The sequence below is a fragment of the Rhinatrema bivittatum genome, chromosome 7, assembly GCF_901001135.1.
Source record: "Rhinatrema bivittatum chromosome 7, aRhiBiv1.1, whole genome shotgun sequence".
NCBI classification, from domain to species: domain Eukaryota; kingdom Metazoa; phylum Chordata; class Amphibia; order Gymnophiona; family Rhinatrematidae; genus Rhinatrema; species Rhinatrema bivittatum.
In genome coordinates this window covers 131,923,266-131,949,406 of record NC_042621.1, presented here as the reverse complement: position 1 = coordinate 131,949,406, position 26,141 = coordinate 131,923,266, and the positions used below count along the sequence as shown (strand labels likewise).

Sequence of the window (26,141 nt, the reverse complement as noted above, 5' to 3'; positions counted from 1 at the left end):
TATTATCACACCAAGATCTCTTGCAAATAGAGCTGGTGTTATCTTGATATTATTATCAAAAGTAAATGATGGAATGTTAGTGTGATTGCATTTTCTTTCTAATAATATTATTTCCGTTTTCTCCATGTTTACAATCAATTTCATTTGCTGTAACAGTTGATTTATGGCATTTAAATACACAGTAATTATTTTGAATGTATATTCTATGGTGTCCTCAATAGGGTCTAGAAATTGTATATCTGCATAAATATAAAATTTTAAACCTAAACCAATAAGAAGATGGCAGATCGGCAACAAATAAATATTAAAAAGGGTGGCTGAAAGGGAATAATACTTGAGAAAACTCAACTCTTCGTTCTACTCAATCTTACCTCCTGAGTAAATCTTAAGATTTGTGTGGGAGTGTACCAGACCAAACAGTCAGGTTTTCCCCATGGTTTAGTTTAAAGACTGCTCTATCTTTTTTTCAGCTGAGCTATTCCTTGGGGTTTTGTTTTTTTTTTTTATCTTCTGCAGATGGAGGAAGACTCCTTTAATTCTGGCTAATTTTGCCTTCGGTGGCTCAGTCTCCATCCTCAGTGCAGAGAACTACACACAGATAGTCCAACACTCCCACCATTACCACTAACTTTTATCTCTTTTCTAATATAATAAATCTATTTAAACAAAACAAAACAAAAACAAAACTTTTCTCAATAATTTTGCCTTGTGCTTGCTAAGAAAGATCCCAGCCCCTTCACTGAGTGGAGTCTACATAATACACGCAGAAAGTAGGGGAGGTGGATGTAAGGGAGGAAACAGTCCAGTAGCAACAAGCAATTGAATTGTAGCCAGAAAAAAAAAAAATCAACCTCACCTCAGGCAGAAAATATGTGAATTTTATAAACAACTCCCCAGGTTTTATAAACCTAATTAATTATAAAGGAGCGACCCAGGGCTCAGTTCAGGGAGCAAAGGTAGATTGAGGAAGGAGAGAAGCAGGAAGGAACAGGACTGTACTCACCGGGAGCTGTCACTGAAACAGTGTACTCATTCTCCAGGGTTCCCAGGACCCGCATGGCTGGACAATCGGCAAGAGTAAATTCCACTTCTGTCTTTACATGGCTGTCCAGCTTACATCTCATAAGAATATAAATGCTCGTCTGCACCTGAAAACAGAGACAACTGCTCAGAAGATGTGACCAGGGCTGCAATAGCTGGGGGCAGTGAGCGCGGGACCTGTGAAGCCACAATACTGGTCCGAGGGCTCTCTTAACGATGCCATTGCCAAGACATAATGTTATTCCTAGCATGTAGGTTATTAAGATGTGAGACAGCAAGGAGGTAGATTCGTTTCTGAAGGAAATGAAAAAAATGTGACCAAACAGTAGTGTTTGGTTTCTGAAGGTCAGCAACAGAAAATCGAGAGCCATCAAAACAGCAAAATGAATGCCTTCCCTCTTCCCCGGGACTTCAATATAACCCTCCCCATCCCCACCCCCACCCCCTAGAAGTCTCTTACCCCCTTCAAGGTGTCTGCAATGAAGTAGATAGGGGCAGGAGCAATTCCCAAGTGCCGGTTTGAAAATGGTGCCAGCGGGCTCTGAGGCCGGCATCATTTTGTTGCATGGACCATACAACAAAATGGCTCTGGAGAGTGGCGAGCACGCCTGCCCTTTTCTGCATTGCAGACTTTAGAAAGGAGGTAAGAAATCTCGGGGGGGGGGGGGGGGGCAACTTATGGGGAAGGCCTGGGATGGGGGTATTAATTAAATTGTTTTGGCAGGGTGGATGGGTGTAGTTCCAGCTGCCCCAAGATAACAGGGGAGGCCAGGTTTGACCTCGTGCTGCGTGGAGCTGGCAGGGACGTGTTGGGGGGGTGGGGGGGGGGGGGGGGGGGATGGGAGTCACTGGTGCTCCTGGGAGTGAACGTTAGGGGCAACAGTGGCAGTTGAGGGATTTTGAAGGAGACAAAGTGGGTTCAAGCGCTCCGATTGGGTGGTGCGCCAAGACTCAAGGGAAAAGGGGAGGAGGGTGGGCAATCAAGGCATGGGATTGAGGATTCCCCTCTTGCCTTTTTTCCTGTCGCTAAGGAAAGCTGCATCCCTCCCCTCCTGCCCTTATTTCTTTTACGGGTACGGGGTGATGTTATGGTGTATATGGTTGCCGCAGTTTTGTGGGGGCAGGTGGCCCAAGCCTCTTTTGGGTTTTCAGTATTGTGCTGACGTGCTAGCCAGTTGGTCATGTGGTCAGCACTGAAAATAGCCTTTGGCAGGAGCAACTGGGTGCAGCTGCTCTGGGAACAGCTCCTTGATGAGGCTGTGGTGGGGGCTGGGGGATGAGGCGGCATGAGGCTGCCAGTGTTGGTCTGGGGGTGAGTCATCTAGCTGGGGCGTGGCGGGTGGTCACCAGGGTATATTTCTGACTCTGGCTTGTTGTGCTGTAAGTTGTTAATAAAGCTGCGGCCTTGTTGATTCCCAAACAGTTGCCTGTGTGTTTTGTTGCATGTGGGAGTTAGGTTGTAAAAGGGCGAAGTCCTGGTTACCCCTGTTATGGTGCCGGTAGTGGAAGGGGCAGTTTTGTTTTATGTTTTTTTCTTTCAGGGTTGTTTTTTAATTTGATGATTGTTTTGTTTCTGTAAACCAAATAAATTGAAGTAATCATTAAACAACCTGAAACACAAATAAAAAAAGAACACCTAAAAAAACCAAATGAAATTTAAAAAAAAATCTTTTCCCTGCACACTCCTATGAGACAGCAATAGATGTTCTCATGCGCTGGGACAGTGCATATTTATGGCTGGTAAATGCCTCTAACATAAACATGTGAAAAAATGACCCTCTGTGATAACTGCTGAAAGGGATGCCTGTGTTCCACAGGCAGAATGTCTGAGGGCAAATGTCTTAGTGGGAAAAGGGTGTGCTGGTAGATGAGCTGTTTCAAAGGGAACTTGAAGAAACAAAACCCATTTTCTGATGACCCAAAAATCTATGCCAGAGAAGAGAAAATTAAAGGCTACATGAAAAATCTGGAGGAATGAGCCTTTCCTGTAGCTAGGCGCCACCAAGATGGGACTTTTTTGTCCTTTGTTGCTAGTCACCATCTGCAGGAAAGGTATGTTGGTACCTATAAGGCAATTGCTGGCACTATTGTGTATACCTGAAAACAATGCACAGTAATGCTATGCTGCTTTTGACTCAGATTTTTCTTCTCCTTTTCTCTATCACCATTCCCCCTTCCCTTCCATCTCTTCTCCTCTCCTCTCCTGTTCACAGATTCTCTCACCTCCCCCAGGTCTGCTTGTATTCTTCTTTTTCCCTGTTCTGGACAGGTGCCTGGCTTTGTCCCCCAGCACCTAGAACTTGCTAGAGATTCAGAGACTTCAGATTAGATCTGTCAAACTTCTGTCCTTCTAGCCTCCTGTGCCTCTCCGTCCTTTCTTCTGGCTCCTTATGCTACTGTCCTGCTCTCCTCCTTATTTTTCTGTACTTTCCTCTCCCTCCCTCGTGTCCCTCTGTCTTTCCCTCTCTTCTCGCCCCTGTCCCTCCCTCTCGTATGCCCCTCATTCCTACTCCCCTCACCTGTGCCTTAATGTTCTTTAAGTTCCCAGGCCCCTGAGAACTCTCCCGGGCACCCAGTGTTTGGATTCAAAACTCAGGTATGGTAATGGTCAAGTGCTCGGAAACCATGCTTCGTGGAAAACAGAGTAAAATCATGCATTTGAGGAACAAAACTCATTAATCACTTTTCTATTATGAGGACAAAGACTGGTCATTGCCTACAATACCAACTTCCAAGTAATCATCTCAAATATCCCACTCAGTGTAAAAAAGCAGCAGATAAAAAAAGCTAATTGAATGTTTGAATGCATAAAAAGAGGTGACACCATTAAGAAAAAGATAATATTTCTTTTGCATATGTCCCTGGTAAAACGTCCACCTCAAGAGCTATGTTTGGTTCTGGAGGCCTCACCTTAGTAAGAACATTGAGAGGCTTGCAGCAACCACAACAATGCAGGGCATGCAATATTAATCCTATACAGAAGGACCAGTACCATAAGGCAGTGCAAGTGAGCAAAATGTTTCAGTCCCTGCTGTGCCTCTACTCGTTCTTCTCTCACCGTGAATCTCCACTAATGGGAGCTGCCCCGTAAATACGTATGTCTATTTCAGTGCACAGGTATAGAAACATAGAAATGATGGCAGAAGATGACCAAACGACCCATACAGTCTGCCCAGCAAGCTTTCACACTTATTTTTTTTCTCATACTTATCTGTTACTCTTGGCCCTTATTAGTAACTTTTTGGTTCTAGTTTCCTTCCATCCCCATATTTGTCATGCAGGAATGCACATACTTTCTCTACCCAGTTTATAAAATTCCTCACATTTATTATGCACACTTAATAATTATAAGAATACACGTGTAATAACCCAGAATTAAACTTACTAGTGCGTGTACCTGGAATCACCAGTTCACCAATACCCCCACCAGCTCACCCAGACTTCCCTCACCCAGAAGCTACAGTCAAAAGATAAGTGTGAGTTCAAACGCGCGAGTCAATAGGAGATGTAAAAATGTATGGCCAAGTTCAGCGATGCATGCGTGTAACATTGCTTACAAAATAGCAAATGGTTTGTGTACTTCCAAAGCCCACCCTAGAACTCCCTAAACCTCCCCTTTCCCCGCCCCCCCTGTTCACTGCTTCCATAACATGCAAATTTTCTCTCATGCATATTCACTGTGGATATCCTGAAAACCTGACTGGCTGGGGGTCCCCCAGGACAGGCTTGGGAACTTCTAACCTAGAGTTTCGGCAGTTAGGCGATTAAGAAATACAAATAAATAAATAAATAGATAGATTTGAGGAGAGACTTCCAAAGAGGCAAAAGCTAATAATAATGGCCTCAGTATTTAAAGTTGAATGGCTATGTAACTCAGCTGGATACAACTTATCCAGCTGAGTTACATGGGATATTCAGCGGCATGGCTAGGTTGCTGAATATCCACATACAAGTTGCTACTTTGCCGGATAACTTATAACCAGCTAAGTGAAATCTGCTTTATGGCAAGTCTAACTTATCAAATTAACTTAAAATGGATAAGAGCAAATGCTTGGTTAAGTTAACTGAATAAGTAGTGCTGCCCCAATCCATCTATTCCCCATGATCCTCACCCCCCACCCCGGATATCCAGCTATCTACTTAGCTGGATAAATATGTATCTGGCTAAGAGGCGCCTACTAAACATGGCCAGATATTCAGCGGCCGACAATTTGGCGGATAAGATGCTACTCATCAAGCTAAGTAGTGTTGAATATCGACCTCAAACATTTTTTCAAGAACATTAAAAACAAGAAATGCAAGAGTCAACTAGGTGATTAGTTGACCAGGGAATGAGAGGGGGTGGGGTAAAGGGGAGCTCAGGGAGGACAAGGCATTGGCAGAAAAACGAATGGCCTGATTTTAAAAGGCCGGCAACGCGTTAAAACCGGGAGATACACGCATGGCTAGGCCATGTGCATTTTCAAAGGGCCAGACCAGGGGCAGGGCAGCACCATTAGGCATCGTTCTGCTGAAACGCGCACCGGCAGCTGGCCAACCCACGCAAACTACTACTACTCTGGAGAGCAGGTAAGTATGCAAACAAAAGAAAAAAACAAAGTTAGGTAGAGGGGTTTTAGGGGTCAGGGCGGATGGGGGAAAAGGGAGGCAGGTTAGCTAGGAGGTAGGAAGTTCCTTCCCAGTCCACTCCTTTATTGGAATGGACTGGGAGAGAACTGGGGAAAGGCCCTATCGTGTCACCGCACGCTTCTTAGAAAATTTATCCCCTTACGTGCACGAGTCGGCACTCGTGCGCACATGCGCATGCTGATATAAAATCGGTCTGCATGTGTGCGCGGGTAGCGGATTTTATAACATGCGCGCATATTATAAAATCAGCGTGTCCATGTGCATGCTCTGGGAACAGTGTGCACATGGATGCCTGCGCTCATGGGTTTAAAAATCTACCTTTAAATGAATTCTTTGGTCTTTAAGGAGGATGTTGAGGAGATACTCATGCCTGAACCACTCTTTCTGGGTGATGATTCAAAGGAACTGAAACAAATAAATATGAATCTGGAAGAGATGCCGCGGCCGACCTCACTCACCCCGAGAAGTCTCTGCCTTGTGGCTTCTCCAATGCCAGTTGTAGGTGCGTACATGCACTTTGAGGCATTGCAGACCCTACGGCAGGAAGTTCCTTGTGGTGCTGGCTGATGACATCATCCGTGCTGGGGATTTTAACCATGAATCTGCAGCCAGTTGGCACCTTCGCAACAGGTTTCCTGCTTATTTAGCAGTGCTAGTTGCCCAGTGTGTTCCTGATCGTTCCCGGCATTCCTGTTTGTTCCTGGACTTTGTTTTGTCTTCAAACTCCTTTGACCATGGTCTGTTCAGTCACTGATCCAGCCTCGCCTCTTCCTTCAGATATAGTCTGGAAAGTCCTGCTGGTTGCCAGAACTTGTGGGATCAACCCAAGGGGAGTTGGTTGGCTAGGCAGAAGACTTGATTCCGTGGTGCGTCAGCCGGGACCTGTTAAGGCCTATCTTGTACTTGTGCAAAATAGGCTGCGCAAACCTATCAGCAGCACAATGGCTCACTACCCCATGTCGCAACAAGCAAATTGACAAACTAAATAGAAGCAATTCACTGGGACCAGATGGTATTCACCCCAGAATTCTAAAGGAACTCAAATATGAAATTTCAGACCTGCTTCTGGTAATCTGTAACCTATCATTCAAATCTGCCTCTACATTTGAGGACTGAAGGGTAGCAAATGTAACATCAATTTTCAAAAGGGGCTCCAGAGGTGACCCAAGTAACTATAGACAGGTGAGCCTGATATTGGTGCCAGATAAAATGGTGAAAGCTACTATTAAAAACAAAAGTTACTGATCATATGGATAAACATGGCTTAATGCGGAAGATCCAGCATAGGTGTAACAAAAGGAGGTTGTGCCTTACTAACCCTCTTTAAGGGTGTGAATAAGCTTGTGGATAAAGTTGAAGAGATCAATAAAGAGTATTTGGATTTTCAGAAGATGTTTGATAAAGTCCCTCATGAAAGACTCCATGGAAAACTAAAAGGTCATGGGATAGGAGGCAATGTCTTACTGTGGATTGGTAACTGGTTAAAAGATAGGAAACAACGTAGGGCTAAATGGTCAGTCTTCCCAATGGAGTGGGAACAGAGATCTATACTGGGACCAGTGTTATTTAACTTATTTATTAACAATCTGGAAAAAAGAGCACTGAGTGAAGTGATCCAATCTGCAGAAAACACAAAAAATATTAAAAGTTTTTAAAACACAAGTAGACTGTGAGGAACTGTGAGAGGACCTCACAAGAACTGGGCATCTAAATGGCAGATGAAATTCAATTTGGACAAATACAAATTGTTGCAGATAAGATTATTATTCCCTAGCGGTTTTGAGTAGGACTAACTACCCAGGAAAAGGATCTTGGAGTCATTTTGGACAATACATTAACATCCTTAGCTCATTGTGTGCCAGCAGTAAAAAAAAAAAACAAAAAACTAATAGAATGTTAGGAATTATTGAAAAAGAGCTGGAGAATAAAACTGTGACCATCATAATACAACCATGCCATGATGATAGTCTGCTGCTCTGGTTTCTCCAACTCCAGAAAAATGTAACAGAACCACAACAGAAAAAGGTACAGAGAAAGGAAAAATGATAAAGGGGATGGAATGGCTCCCTTATGAAGAAAGGTTAAATAGGTGAGGGCTCTTCAGCTTGGAGTAAGGGCAACTGAGAAGGAATATGATAGAAACTTATACAGTCATGAGTGGGATGGAACAGGTAAATATGGAACAGTTAAGAGATAGCCACTGCTTATTCCTGGGACGGAGCAACAAAGAAATGGATCTACTTTGGGATCTGACAGGTACTTCCTAATGACCCAAACTGCACACTGTCGGAGACAGGGTGCTGGGCTTGACAGACCTTTGGAATGACCCAGCATGGCACAGCTTATGTTCTTAAGTAAGGTAGTCTGTGATAATTTGCTGGCTGTCATTCAGTTTTTGCTACATGGATAGAACATTCCCACACTATTCACATATACTCAGCACTGGACTATCATAGGGCAAGTATGACGGTTCTAATTGCAGCTGGATACATTCCCTATTTAAAAAAAAACAAAAAAAACCCAGCAACAACTTTTTATTTAGCAATTCCCCATTTTTGAGTGTGAGAATCTGTTGGGCAGTTCTTGCTTCCTGCCACCAGGGAGCTTCAGTGGGTCTTTGTGACTGTCTATCTAGTCTTCCCAGTGTAGTGGCCTGCTCCTGAGACACTCTGGTTGATCCTCTCAACTCTATAACATGTTCATCAGGCTGGTTCCTGGGAGGACTCTGTTATATACCAGCCTCATGGTCCCAGATGCGGTCCATGTTCTGGGTACTCTCTTGGTAATCTCAGTCCTTACTCTTGTTTCTAATCTCAGTTTTGTATTCCTGTCTCTGGTTCTCATTGACTTTAATTTGAGACTTTATGTTGGCCCCACTCTCAAGCCACATATTTTGTGTCTTGTTTTTGTTACTTCCCAGCAGTGATGTGGACCCCAGTGATAGAGTAACAGCCTACATTGAGCAGAACTGCTGTGAGGGATGGTCAAGGTGGTCCAGACGTACTCCCGGAGACTGTCCGGAATAGAGGCAGGGAACAAGCAGCAGTCCACGGGATGACCCAAGTCCAGGACAAGCAGCGAGACACTGAAACCAAGAGACAGTCCAAGTTCAGGGAGGGCAGCGAAATAGCAAATCCACGAGGCAATCCAAGTTCAGGGCAGGCAGTGAGACAGCAAATCCAAGAGGCAATCCAGGTTCAGGGGATATAGCAACCAACAAAATGCACCAGCACAAGCAAATCTGTAGCCGAGGCACCTGCTGTGCTGAGGAGCCAGTTTAAATAGGCATTTTTTCCTGCACTCAGTGCCGGCCCATTGGAGACGTCAGCATGGGGGGCAGAGCCTGGCCGGGTTATTTTGGGCGGTGCGTTGTGGCGCACGGCTGTGCCGGCAGCAGGACGGAGCAATGAAAAGTCGGGGGAGCTTCCCGGAACTCGAGGTACAGGAGCACGTCATAACAGTACCCCCTCCGCAAGGTCCTCTCCTCTGCCCTTTAGGCTTGGCTTTGGAGGGAAATCAGCGATGGAAGTCACGTATCAATTGAGGTGCTTGAATATTCTTGAGTGGTTCCCATGAGTTCTCTTCTGGTCTGTAATTTTTCCAAGAAATTAAGTATTGAAATGACCGACCCTTTCTCCTACAGTCCAGAATCTCCTCTACCTCATATTGTGAGTCTTCCTCCACCACATCGGTTGGAACTTGTATAGGCTTTCTCGAAGGCCAGGACAAGATTGCTGGTTTAAGAAGGGAAATATGGAAGACATTGTGAAACCGAAGTGCAGGTTGTAGTCATAATTTATGAGTGACTTCTCCAATCTGTTTCTCAACTGGGAATAGGCCCACAAATCAAGGGGCGGATTTTGAGGAGGGCATACGTAATCTGAGGTTCCGGGTACTTAACCAGACTAGATCTCCTTGTCAGACTTGCAGGGCAAGTCTTTGCTTCTTGTCTGCCTGTTTCTTGGCTTTGGTTGCGGCCTGTTGTAAAAGGGTGTGAGTGTCTTTCCACAAGTCCTTCAAATTTTGTGAGGCTAGTTCGACTGCAGGGCAAGGTGAAGGTGTTGCAATAGGTAATGGTATCCGGGGGTGTAGACCGAAGACCACATAGAAAGGTGATGTCCTAGTGGACTGTGTGCAGTGGTTATTGTGACACATCTTTGCCCAAGGGAGTAATGAAGCCCAATTGTCTTGGCGTTGATTTGCATAGCAGCGCAGGAATGTCTTGAGTGATTGATTGGTTCGTTCTACCAATCCATTGGTCTGTGGGTGATATGCTGACGAGAAATCAAGTTGAATTCCATACTTTTTGCAAAGGTTTCTCCAGTATCGTGCAGTAAATTGTGTTCCTCTGTCCGAAAGGATGTGTTAAGGCAGTCCGTGGATTCAAAAGACACGTTGAATAAATAAATGAGCCAACTTTGAAGCTGAGGGTAAACCAGGAAGGGGAACAAAGTGGGCCATCTTAGAAAAACAGTCTACCATGACCCAGATGGTGTTTCCTTCAGATAGGGATAAGTCTGTGATGAAGTCTGTCGCAATGTGGGACCAAGGTCTGTCGGGGACTGCTAAAGATTGCAGTAGGCCCCACAGTCGCGTCCAGGAGGGACTGTGCATGACACAAGTAGAACAAGATTCAACGAATCTTTTAGTGTCCTCCTTCCAGTGTGGCCACCAATAATGGTGGGAAAGGAGCTCTCTGGTGCGGTGGAGACCTGGATGACCTGCCATGTAGGATTCGTGGGCCCACCATAGAACTTTCTCCCTCAAACATTTGGGGACTACCATTTTTCCTATGGGAATCGTAAGTGTGGCAGTGATCATAATCCAGGTAGGGTCAATTATATGTCAATGGGGGTCCGGAATGTCATCTGGAAGAAAACTTCTTGATTAGGCATCAGCTCACGGATTCTTTTTAGCTGGATGAAAGAGTAGCTTAAAATTAAAGCGAGTAAAGAATAGGGCCCAATGAGCCTGCCGTGGATTCAGAAGTTGGGCATGTGATAAATATGCCAAATTTTTGTGATCTGTATAGATAGTGATGACATGTTTTGCCCCCTCCAATAAGTGTCACCATTCTTCCAATGCTAGCTTAATAGCTAGAAGTTCTTGATCTCTGATGGTATAGTTCTTCTCCGTAATAGAACATTTTTTGGAAAAATAGGCACAAGTGACCAGATTCCCTTCTTTTGAAGGCTGTAGGAGGATAGCTCCTACCCCTAAAGCGGAGGTATCTATTTCGAGAAAGAAGGGTTTGGCAGGATCTGGATGTTGTAGACAAGGATCTTTAGTAAACTCTTTTTTTAGTAGTTGAAAGGCTCTGATGGCTTCTGGGGACCAATTACGGATGTCGGCTCCCTTTTTGGTCATGGCTGTAAGAGGTGCAACCAAGGTTGAATATACTGGAATAAACTATCGGTAGTAATTAGAAAATCCTAAAAACCATTGTAAAGCTTTAAACCCTACGGGTCTAGGCCAGTCCAGGATTGCCCTAAGTCTTTCTAGGTCTATGTGTAAACCGGTTTGAGAAATGATGTAACCCAAGAAGGATAATTCCTTCTTATGGAACAGGCACTTCTCTATCTTGGCATAGAGCTTGTTTTCACGAAGGCGCTGGAGGACTTTTCGTACGTGGGTGACATGTTGGTCCATGGATCTAGAAAAAATGAGGATATCGTCCAAGTAAATCAGGACTTGTTAGTACAGGAGGTCATGGGAGATATCATTAATCATGGCTAGAAACACTGCTGGCGCATTACATAGTCCAAAAGGCATAACCAGATATTCATAATATCCATCACAAGTATTGAAAGCTGTTTTCCATTCATCCCCCTCATGGATACGTATCAGGTTATAGGCCCCTCAAAGATCCAATTTTGTGAAGATTTGTGCTCCCTTGAGCTAGTCAAACAATTCCGTGATGAGGGGGACGGGATATTGGTTTTTTTTGAGTGATGGCATTCAAGCCTCGGTAATCAATACCGGGTCATAGCGAGCTGTCTTTTTTCTTGACAAAGAAGAACCTGGCTCCCGCCATTGAGGATGAAGACCTGATAAATCCTCGTGCCAGGTTCTCTTGGATATAGAGGTTCATAGCCTCTGTCTCTGGTTCTGAGAGTGCATACACTCTTCCTCGTGGAGGAATTTTTTCTGGGAGGGCTCAATTTCACAGTCATAATCCCTGTGGGGGGGAAGCATCTTGGCCTGTTTGCTAAAGACATCAGAAAAATCTATGTATTAGTGGGGTAGACCAGGAAGAGTGGATTCTACGGGGGAGGGGTCATGTAAGAGAGGATTAACAGAGCTCAAGCAGCCATGGTGACACTTGGAACTCCAGGCTGCTAGTTGCAAAGTCTCCCAGTCTAATTTGGGTTGATGTAGTCATAACCTGGGCAGACCTAGAATGATCTGGTTAACTGCAGTAAGTAGAATGTAGAGAAGAATAGTCTCGTGATGCAGGACCCCCGTGGTCATGGTAATAGGTCTTGTGATAAGCAAAATTCTGTCAGTCAAGGATTGTCCAGATACCAAAGAAATGGTGAGGGGCACCTTGAGGGTTTCTGTGGGAACGTGGTGCAGTTGTACCAAACGTTCCTCAATGAAGTTCCTCGCTGCTTCCGTATCCAAGAAGGCCTGCAGGTGTAGGGAAGTATAAGTCAGAGAGAGTGATACTCTGGGGAGAGGACGTAGCATGACCCAGGGAGGCCTCTCCCACCAATCCTAGGTCCTGGAGTTTCCCGACTTCAAGGGAAAGGTTTTGGTAAAATGCCTGGTTCCTGTGCAGTAAAGGCAAAGATTCTGCTGACGGCGTCTCTGGTGTTCCTCAGGAGAGATTCGGAATCGATCAACCTGCATGGGTTCCTCGGAAGTGGTCGGCAGCTCTTGGGGTTATGGAGAGAAGAAAGGACGCTGGAAGGAAGATGCTAGGTGTACTGGGCAACAGGATGTAGCCCTCTCTTGGGACCGTTCCTGGAAGCTGAGGTCTAGGCGGAATTAGATCCTCCAAGGAATCCAGTGGGTTTCGTCCAGCAAATTTGTCCTTTATGGCAGGGTTCCCCAACCACCGGTCCGTGGACCAGGACTGGGCCGTTGGGGGTTTTTGCCGGTCCGCGGCGCCGCCGCAGACCAACACTAAACTACTGCTGTGTTGTGTGCTGGATACACACAGCAAGAAGATCAGCAGGGTCGTGGTGGAGCTCACGTCACCACGGCCCGAAGAAAAAGGTCGCGTCTAAACGTGCAGGTGCTCCTCCTCCTTCCTGCCCGTGTGGCCCCGGAAGAAAAATGTCGCCGGAGCCGCGCGGGCAGGAAGGAGGAGGAGCATCAGCCGCGTGCAGAAGAGGAGCAGTGCAGCCCGAGAAGACCAGGGCTGCTGCAGAGCCCATCCTGTGTCGACCCGTAAAGAAGAGGCCCAGAGGTGAGAGAGAGGCTGAGGGCCTGTAGATTGTGTATGTGTGCGTGTATGAGATGAGTTGAGAGATTGTGTGTGAGAGTGAGTTGAGAGACCGTGTGTTGGAGTGAAGACCTGAATGTTTGCAGAGACAGCATGTGAGAGCCTCTTTGTGTGTGAGAGAGACAGCATGTGACAGTGAGAGACTGTGCTTGAGCAAGACAGCATGTGGGAGTGAGAGAGAGCCTGTGTGTTTGAGAGTCAGACAGCATGTGCCAGTGAAAGACTGTGTGTATGAATGATTGTATGAGAGAGAGCATGTGAGAGTGAGAGCCTGTGTGTGTGTGTGAGTGTGAGAGAGAGAGAGAGAGAGAGAGAAAGCATGTGAGAATGAGAACCTGACTGTGTGTTTGCGGGAAGAAGACAGATGGAGAGAAAAGAAATAGAAAAAAAGACAATATAAAAGGAATTGGCAAAAAAATAAGAAAGGGAAGGTGGAAAAAAAAAAAGCCTGTGACTAACCGATTAGAAAACTAAGATCAGACAGCAAATGTAAAAAAAAAAGTAAATTACTTTTTACTGATTGACACATGTAATCTTTGGGAATGTGCAAGAGCACTTTCTCTATGCGGATCTCACAATGTACATAAGAACATAAGAATATGCCTACTGGGTCAGACCAAGGGTCCAACAAGCCCAGCATCCTGTTTCCAACAGTGGCCAATCCAGGCCATAAGAACCTGGCAAGTACCCAAAAACTAAGTCTATTCCATGTTACCATTGCTAATAATAGCGGTGGTTATATATGTCAACTTAATTAATAGCAGGTAATGGACTTCTCATCCAAGAACTTATCCAATCCTTTTTTAAACACAGCTATACTAACTGCACTAACCACATCCTCTGGCAACAAATTCCAGAGTTTAATTGTGCATTGAGTGAAAAAGAACTTTCTCCGATTAGTTTTAAAAGGCCACATGCTAACTTCATGGAGTGCCCCCTAGTCTTTCTATTATCCGAAAGAGTAAAAAACTGATTCACATCTACCCGTTCTAGACCTCTCATGATTTTAAACACCTCTATCATATCCCCCCTCAGCCATCTCTTCTCCAAGCTGAAAAGTCCTAACCTCTTTAGTCTTTCCTCATAGGGGAGCTGTTCCAGTCCCTTTATCATTTTGGTAGCCCTTCTCTGTACCTTCTCCATCGCAATTATATCTTTTTTGAGATGCGGCGACCAGAATTGTACACAATATTCAAGGTGCAGTGTCACCATGGAGCGATACAGAGGCATTATGACATTTTCCATTTTATTCACCATTCCCTTTCTAATAATTCCCAACATTCTGTTTGCTTTTTTGACTGCCGCAGCACACTGAACCGACGATTTCAATGTGTTATCCACTATGACGCCTAGATCTCTTTCTTGGGTAGTAGCACCTAATATGGAACCTAACATTGTGTAACTATAGCATGGGTTATTTTTCCCTATATGCATCACCTTGCACTTGTCCACATTAAATTTCATCTGCCATTTAGATGCCCAATTTTCCAGCCTCACAAAGTCTTCCTGCAATTTATCACAATCTGCTTGTGATTTAACTACTCTGAACAATTTTGTATCATCTGCAAATTTGATTACCTCACTCATCGTATTTCTTTCCAGATCATTTATAAATATATTGAAAGTAAGGGTCCCAGTACAGATCCCTGAGGCACTCCACTGCCCACTCCCTTCCACTGAGAAAATTGTCCATTTAATCCTACTCTCTGTTTCCTATCTTTTAGCCAGTTTGCAATCCACGAAAGGACATCGCCACCTATCCCATGACTTTTTACTTTTCCTAGAAGCCTCTCATGAGGAACTTTGTCAAATGCCTTCTGAAAATCCAAGTACACTACATCTACTGGTTCACCTTTATCCACATGAATATTAATTCCTTCAAAAAAGTAGGAGATCAGCATGGAGGAACTGGAAGCCCACGGGGCCTGCACAGAGGAGGCAGCAGAATGGGCTTCAGTGCCAGTAGCAGCAATCAGCACCTCCCCAATAGCCACGCGGCAGCAGTGACAGTGGCAGCAGAGGAATGAGAGAGGCTCTGAGGTTGCTGGCAAAAGAAAGAGAGGGGGTCTCTGCCTTTAGTGTGTGCATGTGTATGAATGGGAGTCTGCCTGGGGGGGTATGTGTGTGAACGCATGGGTGCCTGCCAGAGGGTGTGTCTGTGTATGAGAATGAATGGGTGTCTTCCTGGGGTTTGCTCACAGCCAGGGGAGGTCATGAGAGGGAAGGCGTCAGGTGGAGGAGAGAGGTGTGAAGTTTGGAAAACAAGGGAAACAAGCCCGGTGCTCCCACTCATTCTGAACCTATGGTGAGTTGAGTCACATTCACATTATAAATGTCATAATTAAATGATAAGTGTGCACTAAAATCCAACCCCCTCCATAACCCCGCCCCCATATGACCAAAGCCCCGCCCCTACCCCACCCCCACCCCGCCGGGCCATGGAAAAATGGTCTTGCTTGAAGCCGGTCCCTGGTGCAAAAAAGGTTGGGGACCACTGCTTTATGGGTTCCGAGAGACCTTGGCGATAAATGGCTGTCAGATTCTCCTCTCCCCAGGCAAGTTCTGTGGCAAGAGTCTGAAACTGCACTGCATATTCTCCCACTATCCTTGTGCCTTGTTGTATCTGGAGGAGCTCCGATACAGCAGACGTCGATCGCCCAGGTTCATCAAAAACTAAGTGGAAGTCCTTGAGAAATTGGTCCAGGTTGTTCGGTAGAGGATCATCACGTTCCCATAAGGGGGAAGCCCATGCCAATGCCGTTCCTTCCAAAAGTGAGAGAATAAATGTCATCTATGTCTTATCCGAAGGAAACAATGGAGCTTGTAATGAGAAGTTCATCTTACATTGATTTAAGAACCCCCGGCACAATTTTGGATCTCCGTTAAAACGGGGAGGAGGCGGCAGACGTAGGACCGAGGCGGGTGGCAAAGGAGTCGGAGGTGGTTGAGGAGTGGCGATAGCCTAGTCGTCCATCCGACCCGCCAATCTCTCTAATACGTCCATGACTTGGGCCAAAACTCCTTGCTGCTGTTGCACCCGGGTAGCAAGGCCAGGAATAGCCTGTAGGGATGTCTACCGGGTCCATGGCCTCAGCTGTTACCTCCTAGCAGTGATGTGGACCCCAGTGATAGAGTAACAGCCTACCTTGAGCAGACCTGCTGCGAGGGATGGTCAAGGTGGTCCAGACGTACTCCCGGAGACTGTCCGGAATAGTGGCAGGGAATAAGCAGCAGTCCACGAGATGGCCCAAGTTCAGGACAAACAGCGAGACACCGAAACCGAGACAGTCCAAGTTCAGGGCAGGCAACGAGACAGCAAATCCAAGAGGCAATCCAGGTTCAGGGGATACAGCAACCAACGAAACGCACCAGCACAAGCAAGCCTGTACCGAGGCACCTGCTGTGCTGAGGACACGGTTTAAATAGGCATTTTTTCCCGCGCTCAGTGCCGGTCTGTTGGGGATGTCAGCGTGGGGGGCGGAGCCTGGCCGGGTTAATTTGGGTGGTGCATCACGGCGCGTGGCCCTGCTGGCAGCAGGACGGAGCTGCATGAAGTCGGGGGGGGGGGGGGGGCCTTCATGGAACTCGAGGTACAGGAGTGCATCTTAACAGTTTTATCCTGTTCTGTTCCTATTTGTGATTCTAGTTTGTCTTGTCTATTTTTGAGTCTAATTTCTTTCAGTGAGTGCCTTCCTGTTCTGATCCTGCAGTTCAGTTCCATTTCTGTGGGTGGCTTCTAGTCCCTGCTTTGAGTAGCCAGTCTCATGCTCCAGTTTACCTCATCAGCATCTAGAGCCACTCCTGCTTTTATATTCCTAGTCATCAAGTTTGAAAAGTTATGGATGATGTTGTTTTTGGCGCTGATGTTACCTCTTGTTTTTTGCAATGTGGACAAGGTAATTCTAAAGTATACTGGATTTTTGCATTTTTGCAAGTTCCAATTGATGTTTAGTTCTTTTTTTGCATCGTGATTATGGAGATGGAAGAAGCTGCTCTGTGGCTTATTTAGATTCTGTCAAAGTTGATTAATTGTATAACAGTCAGTCAAAAAATGCTCAATCTGGGTGAAGTCTTCTACTTGTACCACTATTGTTAGATCATCATCGTATATAAAACTGCATAAGTTTGGATTGATTTATTGATCATTCATATTGATATTTAAAAAGGGAGCAATGCTAATACACTTCCTTGTGATAAGCCATTCCATTTTTCTACAAACTTCTACACCAAAGCAGTGCTTTTTGCTAAATATTTGGATAATACAGACTAGCTGGTTGTCCTTTGTCATATCATAGATCTTTCAAAACAGCATTCAGTGGTTGATGTTGTTAAGAGGTTTATGAAAGCGATACCAGTAATTTGGCATTTCTCCAAGCCATCCTTGACGTACTGGGTGAGATTCAGCACTTGGGCCTGTATGTGATGTGCCTGTTCATTCAGAGATGAGTTGTTTTTCTAAAAAACGGGTGAAAACCAATTCAGAACCAGGTGCTCATGTGCAGATGTGGCAAAGCAAGGAAATTCTTTGCAAAGAAAAGAGCAAACCAACACACACAATCATCCATAATTATTCAGTAGCATTTTTAGAACTTTTAGATGTGATGATAGGAGTCATATGCTAGAAAATTCCTTATAACACAGAGAACATTACCGTGCATGCAAATTCATCAAACTGTATTCCGGTAAGGAAAAACGTTGGTAAGTAAATTATGATGTCACTTCTCTCAGTAAACTTTCCTGTGTTTTGTAAGTTGCTGACTGGAGTATCCTTCCTGTGGTTTGCAACTTAAATGTGTGGCGTAAGCATTGCTGAGTAGCCTGAGATTTTGCTGCTTTCTTCACAAGTAAGATTACCCCTGGAACCAACATCAGTATCCCTCCCTAGCAGGCTAGTGGCCAGTACATGACGGTCAAACAGAACTGTTATAAAATTACCTGTCCAGCGTGTACAGAAAAAGGAGAGCACTCAGAAAAGGGTCCTCATTCATTAAGCATTTTTTCTCTCCCATAGAAACAAAATAGAAGAAAAAGCCTTAGTAAAGCTGGCGCTTAGTATCTTACTATACAGACCTCATGCAATCTCACAGCGGTTTAGACATAATATTAATGTCAGTTTTGTGCCTGGCCCAATAATCCGCGGTTGCACACAGCCTGCATTAATTTTTATTGTGTGTGTATGTGATAGTGGGGGTCTCGTTTCTGCTTGAGATTGCTGTCATTTGTCTTTCTCTCCCTCCGCTAATGACACAGCTCTGTAATGCCAGGTTTCACTATATATCTCTGAATATTAGACAGGTGTTCTCAACTTCAGTCCTTGAGGGCTGCAAACAGGCCTTCCCTTCTCTCACACCCATCCTCTCTCACCTCCTTCTCCTCCCATTCTTCCTCTCTCACCTCCTTCCCTTCCCATTCTCTCTCTCCTCTCACTCCTCTTTCTTACTTTCCCTTCATTTCCTTCTCTTCCCTCTCACTCACCCCCTCCCACCTCATGTCTTCTGTTTCAGCTGACGAGGCCTGGGAACCCCACCAGCCTTGCTGCCTTTGTCACTGCCACTTGTCTTCCTCTTCAGTTGGTAGGGCCCGGGAACTCTGCCAGCCTTGTTGCTTTTTGTGCATCTTCTGCTTCAGCTGATGGGGCCTGGGAACCTCGCCAGCCTTACTACTTCCTCTGCTGCTGCGCATGTGCCAAATAATATAAAGTAAAACTTGTTTTGTGGGCTGAATCTGATTGCAGACAAGCAAAGTATTGCAGGCCAAAATGACTTACTGCGCGGGCCACATTCAGCCTATAAGCCATAGTTTGGGGTCCCCTGCTCTACAGCATGGAATATAAATTAAATTAAACAGACAAATGTGCTCCAAGCCTATGTTATCTTGTGCTGTTATGATCCCGTGCCAGCTGCACCACTGTGTAATGCAGACAACCATACACCATTATTTTTATATATATAAGAGATGTATGCAGCTACATCTGTCAGATATTCATTGTGGATATCTTTAAAAATAAACTTATTTGTGGCCCTTGCTGAGACCACCTCTGTTACAAACACCAAAACAGTGCAGCTACCTATATCTAACACCTCAGCAGAGCCAATCAGCGATCAACTGGGTACAGACAAAAAGATGGCTCAGCGATGCTTCTATAAAACTATTTCCAGCTGCAACAGAAAGAAAAACACTCAGTCTGTGCCAATCACATTTCACCAGTCCCTTTTCTGATTACTCCTCTATTAGTAAGTTATCAATTATCATCCTCTCAACTTTATTTTTTCCTTCTTTGAGAATTTTGACATTTACCTGACCTCCATGGTGTACAGTGACATTCAAAGTAGGGGATTCAATAAACGCACATCATCTTCCCTTTCCTTTCCCACCCTTCCTCGGCATTATCACATTCCTTTCTCTCCCCCTCCTTCCACCCTACCACCTGGCATAATCACCTAACTTTTTCTCTCCCTCCTTACCCCCCCCCCATTCCACAGATTGAGATTTACTGTCCCGATAAGAGATTAAAGGCCAAAGAATGACGTTTTTCTGGTGGTGAATCTGTGCTATAAATCTGGAAATATTTAAGTCTTCTATTGCTTTGCAAATGAATAGAGCAGTGCAAAATTATATTTAGCTTTCTTTAGTTTAATTTAAACTTTAATTCTTTAATCCCACATGAAAAATCCTAGCTCCTTTCCTAATAACAGATTTTACATGAAAAAAGAACATTGATAGTACAGACTTTAGAAGTAAAAATGTTACAACATGTATATTATATTTACATGCATTGCTGTAGTTCCAATCAGAAAACCATGCAAAAAAAAGGAAAAAATTGACTTAGAACCCATATGATATTAGGCCTATTGTAATGGCATTGAGTGTGGATTTGGTCCTAAGAAAGCCATAAGTAAACTGAGTTTGATTTACAATATTGTAACCTCCCATACCAAAACAGAACTAACTGACAGCAATAAAACAGTAACAACTCTTATTTCTGAAAAGGCAACATTACAAGCATTACACTAGTTCCTATAAAACCACTACACCTCTTATTCAGAAACCAGAACAAGCCAGGTTGCTATAGATTCATACAAAGAATCTACATGGTAGCTGAAAATCTTACCTCAGCCATACATGCAGAGCATGGACGGACCATCACCAAATACAGGATAAAGAGAACATAAAGAAGCCGACATTCAGTGCTATTTAGCTGAATAAATAGTGACTTATCCAGTTATTTTTATTTATTTATTAGGGTTTATATTCTGCTACATTCAAAAAATTGTTCATAGTAGATTACATATTAATACATACATACATAATAGTTATAAAATTACATGGGGGTAAATAAAACAGACAAAACAGCAAACAAACATAAAGACATAAGCTGCTATGATGGTATTCAAGACTCAAGAGACCGTGAACAGCAGTCGCCACTTACCCGGATAAGTTTTGCACGGGATGTAGGCAGATTGGGGAGGAGCAACTTATCTGGTTACCTTAACTGGATAAATGTTGATATTTGGAGTTATTCGGTTACGATAACTGAATAAGTTAGACCTGCTCAATAACAGATCTAAAGTTAGCCAGATAAGACTTACCTAGCTAGCTAGTGACTTTTACAGGGATATTCCACAGCATAACCATGTGTGAGCTAGCATAAGCAGTCTGTAATTTTCCAGAGGACAGACATACACTGGGCTCTTTTTTGCATAAACTTACAAAAGTTAGCATTTATCTTCCGTATTCATAGCTCAATATTTGTCTTCAGTATTCACATCTCAGAATTTATCTTCAGTATGCACTATTCACATCTCACCATTTACTCTCAGTATTCACATTATCGTCAGTATTCACCTTCTTGCAGGAACTGCCTTCTCTTGGAGACCTAGGGCCTCTCTGTTCCCACTGGGCCCAAATTCTTATTCCTGCTCTCTGGGGATCTGCCCACTGAGTTCACCTGTGTCAGGATAGGTGGATCAGAAGCACCGTGCTACTGAATATCCCTAGTAAGTTAGCTAGATAAGTTTTATCTTACTTAGGGGGTCATTTATCAACTCGCGTTATGGCATTTTTGCATGCGTTAAGGCGTTTTTCGCATTCGAAAAGCATCATAATGCATGATGCAATGCTAATTTTTAAAAGGGGAGGGATTGGGGCGGTGTCAGGGGCAGGAATTTTGTGAAAGTGGGCTGGCTTCACACTTTGCGAAGCCATAACACACGATATTGCACAGTATTTTTTTTTTTCAAAATAGTTTTTATTGCAATTTTTAAACAGAGATCTACAACAGACAACACATACAAAATACAACCAAACAAATCGCAGAATCACCTGCGATATGACACAACAAATGCAGTAAGTTGCAGCACACAGGAAGTATCTGGACCGATACATAATTTCTCAATGTCCATTATATGTTCAGATCCTGAACTGCATACCCCTGCAATTATGAAAACATTCACACCACCCACACTGCACTGGGCTGAACCCCAATGATCTGACCACAAGCTACACTTCTCACAAACCAACAAGCCATCCATACATCAGTCCTCACACACACATGCACTCAAACCTTCCATGATTGTACCCCCCTTCCCCAAGAGACCAAGTTAGAACGAGATAGCATATCGACCTTTCCCATAGTGTACAATGGTATTTAGAATAACCCGTCGTACAGATCAAGGTGATGCTTCTAAGAGAGGCAACCACAGAGCGGCGCCGTGGGCTAACTAAACACTGTTTAGGGCGAGTCAGCTCGTGAGTCCTAGGACCATTGAACATTATATCCAGTAGTGAGCAAGCTGTTCTGTATGTCCAAAGGCAACAAGGTGAAATAGGTAGCCCAGCATTTGCAGTATTCTTTGTCCGGTTTGCAATTTCCCACAGTGATGTCCAGCCGTTCCATTTGCATGGCCGACACCATCCGCTGGTGCCACGCCTTAAAGGAAGGTGTTGATAAAGGCTCAATCCAAATGGATAAGATGGTGCGGCAAGCAAGAAGGACAGCAAAGCACCCAAAACAGTCCGTAGAGGTACTACGTTGTTGTATAACGTTCAGCAGGCCACATAATAGAGAAAGGCCCGATCTTTTAGCTGACACTTCGGTACATTTGTGAATGGCATCCAGTATTTCTGGCCAAAACCTGTCCAGCGTCGTACATTCTATGAGCTGATGTAGCAAAGTGCCCTCCTTCTTACCGCATTTAATGCACATTGGAGAATTTATGCGGCCCAAGCAGAACCTCCGGACATCATCGCATATGTTATGATGTAGGATGCGAAACTGCAGTTCTCGCAGATTGTGGTCTGAGATATGAGAGTACAATGTTTTGAAGCAATCCAATAAAAATTCTTCCATCAGAGGTTCTTCCAGAGAAGTAGACCAATACGTGGCTAATATGTCCAACTGGCCACTTCGCCGAAAACCTTTCCCCAGCTTACACCAGTGTTGTGTCCGTCGCGTTCCGACGTCTCTGCTCCGCCCACCTTACCTCGTTGGCGACTCCCTTCGGGGTTGATGGAAGGCTAGCTGATGCAGCGTCTCCAGGCCATCCTCCTCCGGCGTTCCTGGACCGGCTCGACGCTGCAAGCCGCCATGTTGACCAGAGGCCTAAGGGCACGCGCGCGGCCTGACTGATGTACCAGCGTTGGCGCAAACCTTAGGGGCGTCCCCCTGAGATGACGTCACCAGCTCCAGATATTTAAGGTCTCAGTTTTCGCTAACAAGACGAGCAAGGGGTTCGCTTCCTCCTGGTCACTGCGGATGGGATTCACTCTCTGCGACCCTAGCTACTCTGCCTCCTTGGACTTCACTAGAGGTACTCGCTCCTCAGGGGCCTCGTTTTCTCTTTTTCTTTGCAGGTCGCAGTCCGGAACCGGTACTCGCTCCTCGAGGGCCCACGTCCCGGACTTGCTCCTGAATACCACTTCTGCTAGAAGTCATCGCTGCTTACAACATTGTGAGTTTCCATCTATCTCTCAGAGCTTTCCCTGGGTCCAGGTACTTGCTCCTCGAGGGCCTAATGTATCCCATCTCCTGGGCTGCCTTAAGAGACTATTGTGTGAGTGTTACCATTAAGGACCTTTTCCAGAACTCTGCATATACTACCTACTCACTGTCTTAGTTTCTCTACAGGTCAGCCACCCTGGGATCGCTGTTCCAATACCTGAGGGACTGCAGCCCAGCCGGGCGCTTCCAGCTCACTACTGCCACCTTTGGTGGTTTGATATATTGCTTCTAAGAAGTCTTTGTTGCTTAACATCAGTGTGTCTGTATCTATCTCTCAGCACGTTCCCTGGAACCAGGTACTCGCTCCTCGAGGGCCTAATGCATACCAACTCTTGGGCTGCCTTAAGAGACTATTGTGTGAATGTTACCATTAAGTACCTTTTCCAGAACTCTGCATATACTGCCTACTCACTGTCTTAGTTTCTCTACAGCTCAGCCACCCTGGGATCGCTGTTCTAATACCTGAGGGACTACAGCCCAGCCGGGCGTTTCCAGCTCACTACTGCCACCTCTGGTGGTTTACTATAATGTCTAATAAAAGAACTAGTGTGTGTCTGTCTCCTACACTAAGCCTGACCAGAGGTCCCTCTCGGGATTTCCCCCGAGGGCGTGGTCACCTGCCACTGGTCCAAGGATCCACCCACAACTATTCTAAATAACTACAGATGGCTAAATACCAGCTTTAACAACAGAGCTTTCTGACAGCCAGCCAGCAATCGAGTTAGATACACATAATGTGTCAAAAAACGCTGTTGCAAATGTTTCTGCTGTCTACTGGAGAGACTGTAAGTAGTGTCAGGTTTACAGATAGGCAAAGAAGTGTCGGGAAGAGATTTGAAAGGTCTGAGTTAGGGATTGAAATGACTGCACTGCCAGTGAGTCCTTCTCATAGAGATGAAACATGAAAACTATGCCCTTCCGTTCCCATTGCTTAAAACTTGCGCTGCAGTCCCGCCTGGAGGAAAATCAGCATTGCCCATCAGTGGGAGCAGCAGGGATGTCGAGCCGCTCAGGCCATGGGTGGAACGCATCCATCACCAAGTGTGGATGCACAGGTAAAGCAACACCCCAGGAAACTCCAGAGTTCGTAACTCTGCCGGGCTCGCCTGCAAAAGAAACAGCGGCGACCATGGGGCTGACATATTATGGATTAACTGTGCTTCACAATAAGAGTAAGAATCAAGGAGCCACTCCCCCACAAAAAGCAATTGGCAAGCAACATTGTAAAGCCGAAAATCAGGAAGACCAAGGCCACCACTCTCCCATGTACATTCGAGAGTGGCACACCTGATCCTCGCTTTTTTCCAGCCCAAATAAACTGCGAAAAAGAGGATCTAAGTTTCTGGAGATCGTTAGCTGTGAGCCAGCAGGGTAGCATGTGCAACTTATAGAGTAGTTTAGGAACAATCATCATTTTCAAAAGGGCACAATGGCCAAAAAAAGACAGTGGGAGGGGTCGCTATGCTGCCAATTTCGAGTATATGGCCATCAGTGTTTCCTTAATATTCAAAGCGTATAGACATTTTAAGTCCCTAGGAACCCAAACTCCCAAATACTTGATTTTGTCTGTGGCCCAGAAGAAAGGAAAGGCACCCACCCAGGTATGGCGGAGTTGTGGATCTAGGGCTAACGCCTCAGACCTCACAACGTCTTGAAATAGGGAAAATAGTTGTATTATGACGGGGATACTGCTGCGAGGACGCCGCACAAACAGGAGAATGTCATCTGCAAACATAGCCACCTTCAAAGGATGACTCCCAACACTGAGGCCCCAAAAGTTCCTATCACAGCGTAAGCACGTCGCCAGGAGTTCAATCACCAGAACAAACAGAAGCGGCAAAAGTGGACATCCCTGTCATACTCCGTAGTGAAGGAGGAAAGAATCAGAAAGTGCTCCACTAATTAAGATGCGTGCGCTGGGGGCATTGTACAAAACTTCCAGCCATGTCACAAAAGCACCAGAAAAACTGTATTGTTGTTGCAAGGTCCAAAACAGTCCCAGGATAGCGAGTCAAACGCTTTTTCTGCATCGAGGCTCAAAATCAGCGCTTCTACTGGGGCTGATAACTAAGGGCTGCAATAAACCGGTGGACATTTCTTACCCGTCTGCCCTTCACAAACCCCATTTGATCCGAATTAATCATGCAGAGGAGTATGGCGTTCAGTCTAGCCGCGAGGACTGCTGCTAATATTTTTATATCTACATTGATTAGTGAAATGGGTTGGTAGGATCCCACCTCCAAAGGATCCTTACCCTTTTTGTGCAGTACCACTATAGTCAATTGGTTCATGGAAGGGGCAAGTGATTTAACTAAAATGAGATCATTATAAAAAGAGGACAATATGGGAAGGAGAGAGAACTTTAGTATTTTATAAAATTCGGGTCCCAGGCCATCCTGCCCCACTGCTTTCCCTAAGGTCAGCCCCTGTATTACCGAATAGATTTCACCATCCCTGATGGGTGCATTTAAAAGAGCTACTTGGTCGGGAGATAACTGGCCACGGAAAGTCATGGAAAAAGGATGCAGAGGTTTCAGTATTTCTAGCTTGATTTTGGTATAGGGCGCTATAGTATTCCAAAAATCAGGAGGAAATATCCTCTTGAGAAACCTTATGCATGCCGTCCTTGTCCCTAATCCCAGTTATAGTGGATTTTTTACTGTGAACCCGCACCAAATTGGCCAATAGTCTACTCGGTTGACTGCTGTGTTTATATAGCTGATATTGTTAGTATCTCAATGATTTGGAGGCCCTTTGATATAACAAATGATTCAAAGCTTCCCGTGCTTGATCTGCCTGTAGTCGAGCAGAGTCAGTTATGCGAAGCATATGTTGTGACTGTAATGATTTCAACATGCTCGTAAGATGTAAAATCTCACTGTTGCGTTTTCTGTTTAATTTAGCCACATAGGCGATAATATGACCGTGCAAGACTGCCTTTCCAGCTTCCCACAAAGTAGCCGTCATGACCTCAGAGGTGGCATTAAATTTTATATAGTCCTCCCAGCACAGGACCAGATA

General features: G+C 45.0%; 1 protein-coding gene across 8 annotated transcripts in view; it reads right to left on the bottom strand.

Moving 5' to 3' along the window:
- Positions 1 to 26,141, bottom strand: part of PIK3AP1 (phosphoinositide-3-kinase adaptor protein 1) — a 214,360-nt gene that overhangs the window by 101,766 nt on the left and 86,453 nt on the right. For all 8 annotated transcript variants that reach the window (XR_003857778.1, XM_029609145.1, XM_029609142.1 and 5 more), the window contains one exon: positions 1,004 to 1,148. Coding sequence is in view for 7 of the 8 variants with exons in the window: in XM_029609145.1 (XP_029465005.1) it covers positions 1,004 to 1,148 (145 nt within the window). In the remaining variant the exon portion in view is untranslated. The remainder of the gene's footprint in view (positions 1 to 1,003; positions 1,149 to 26,141) is intronic.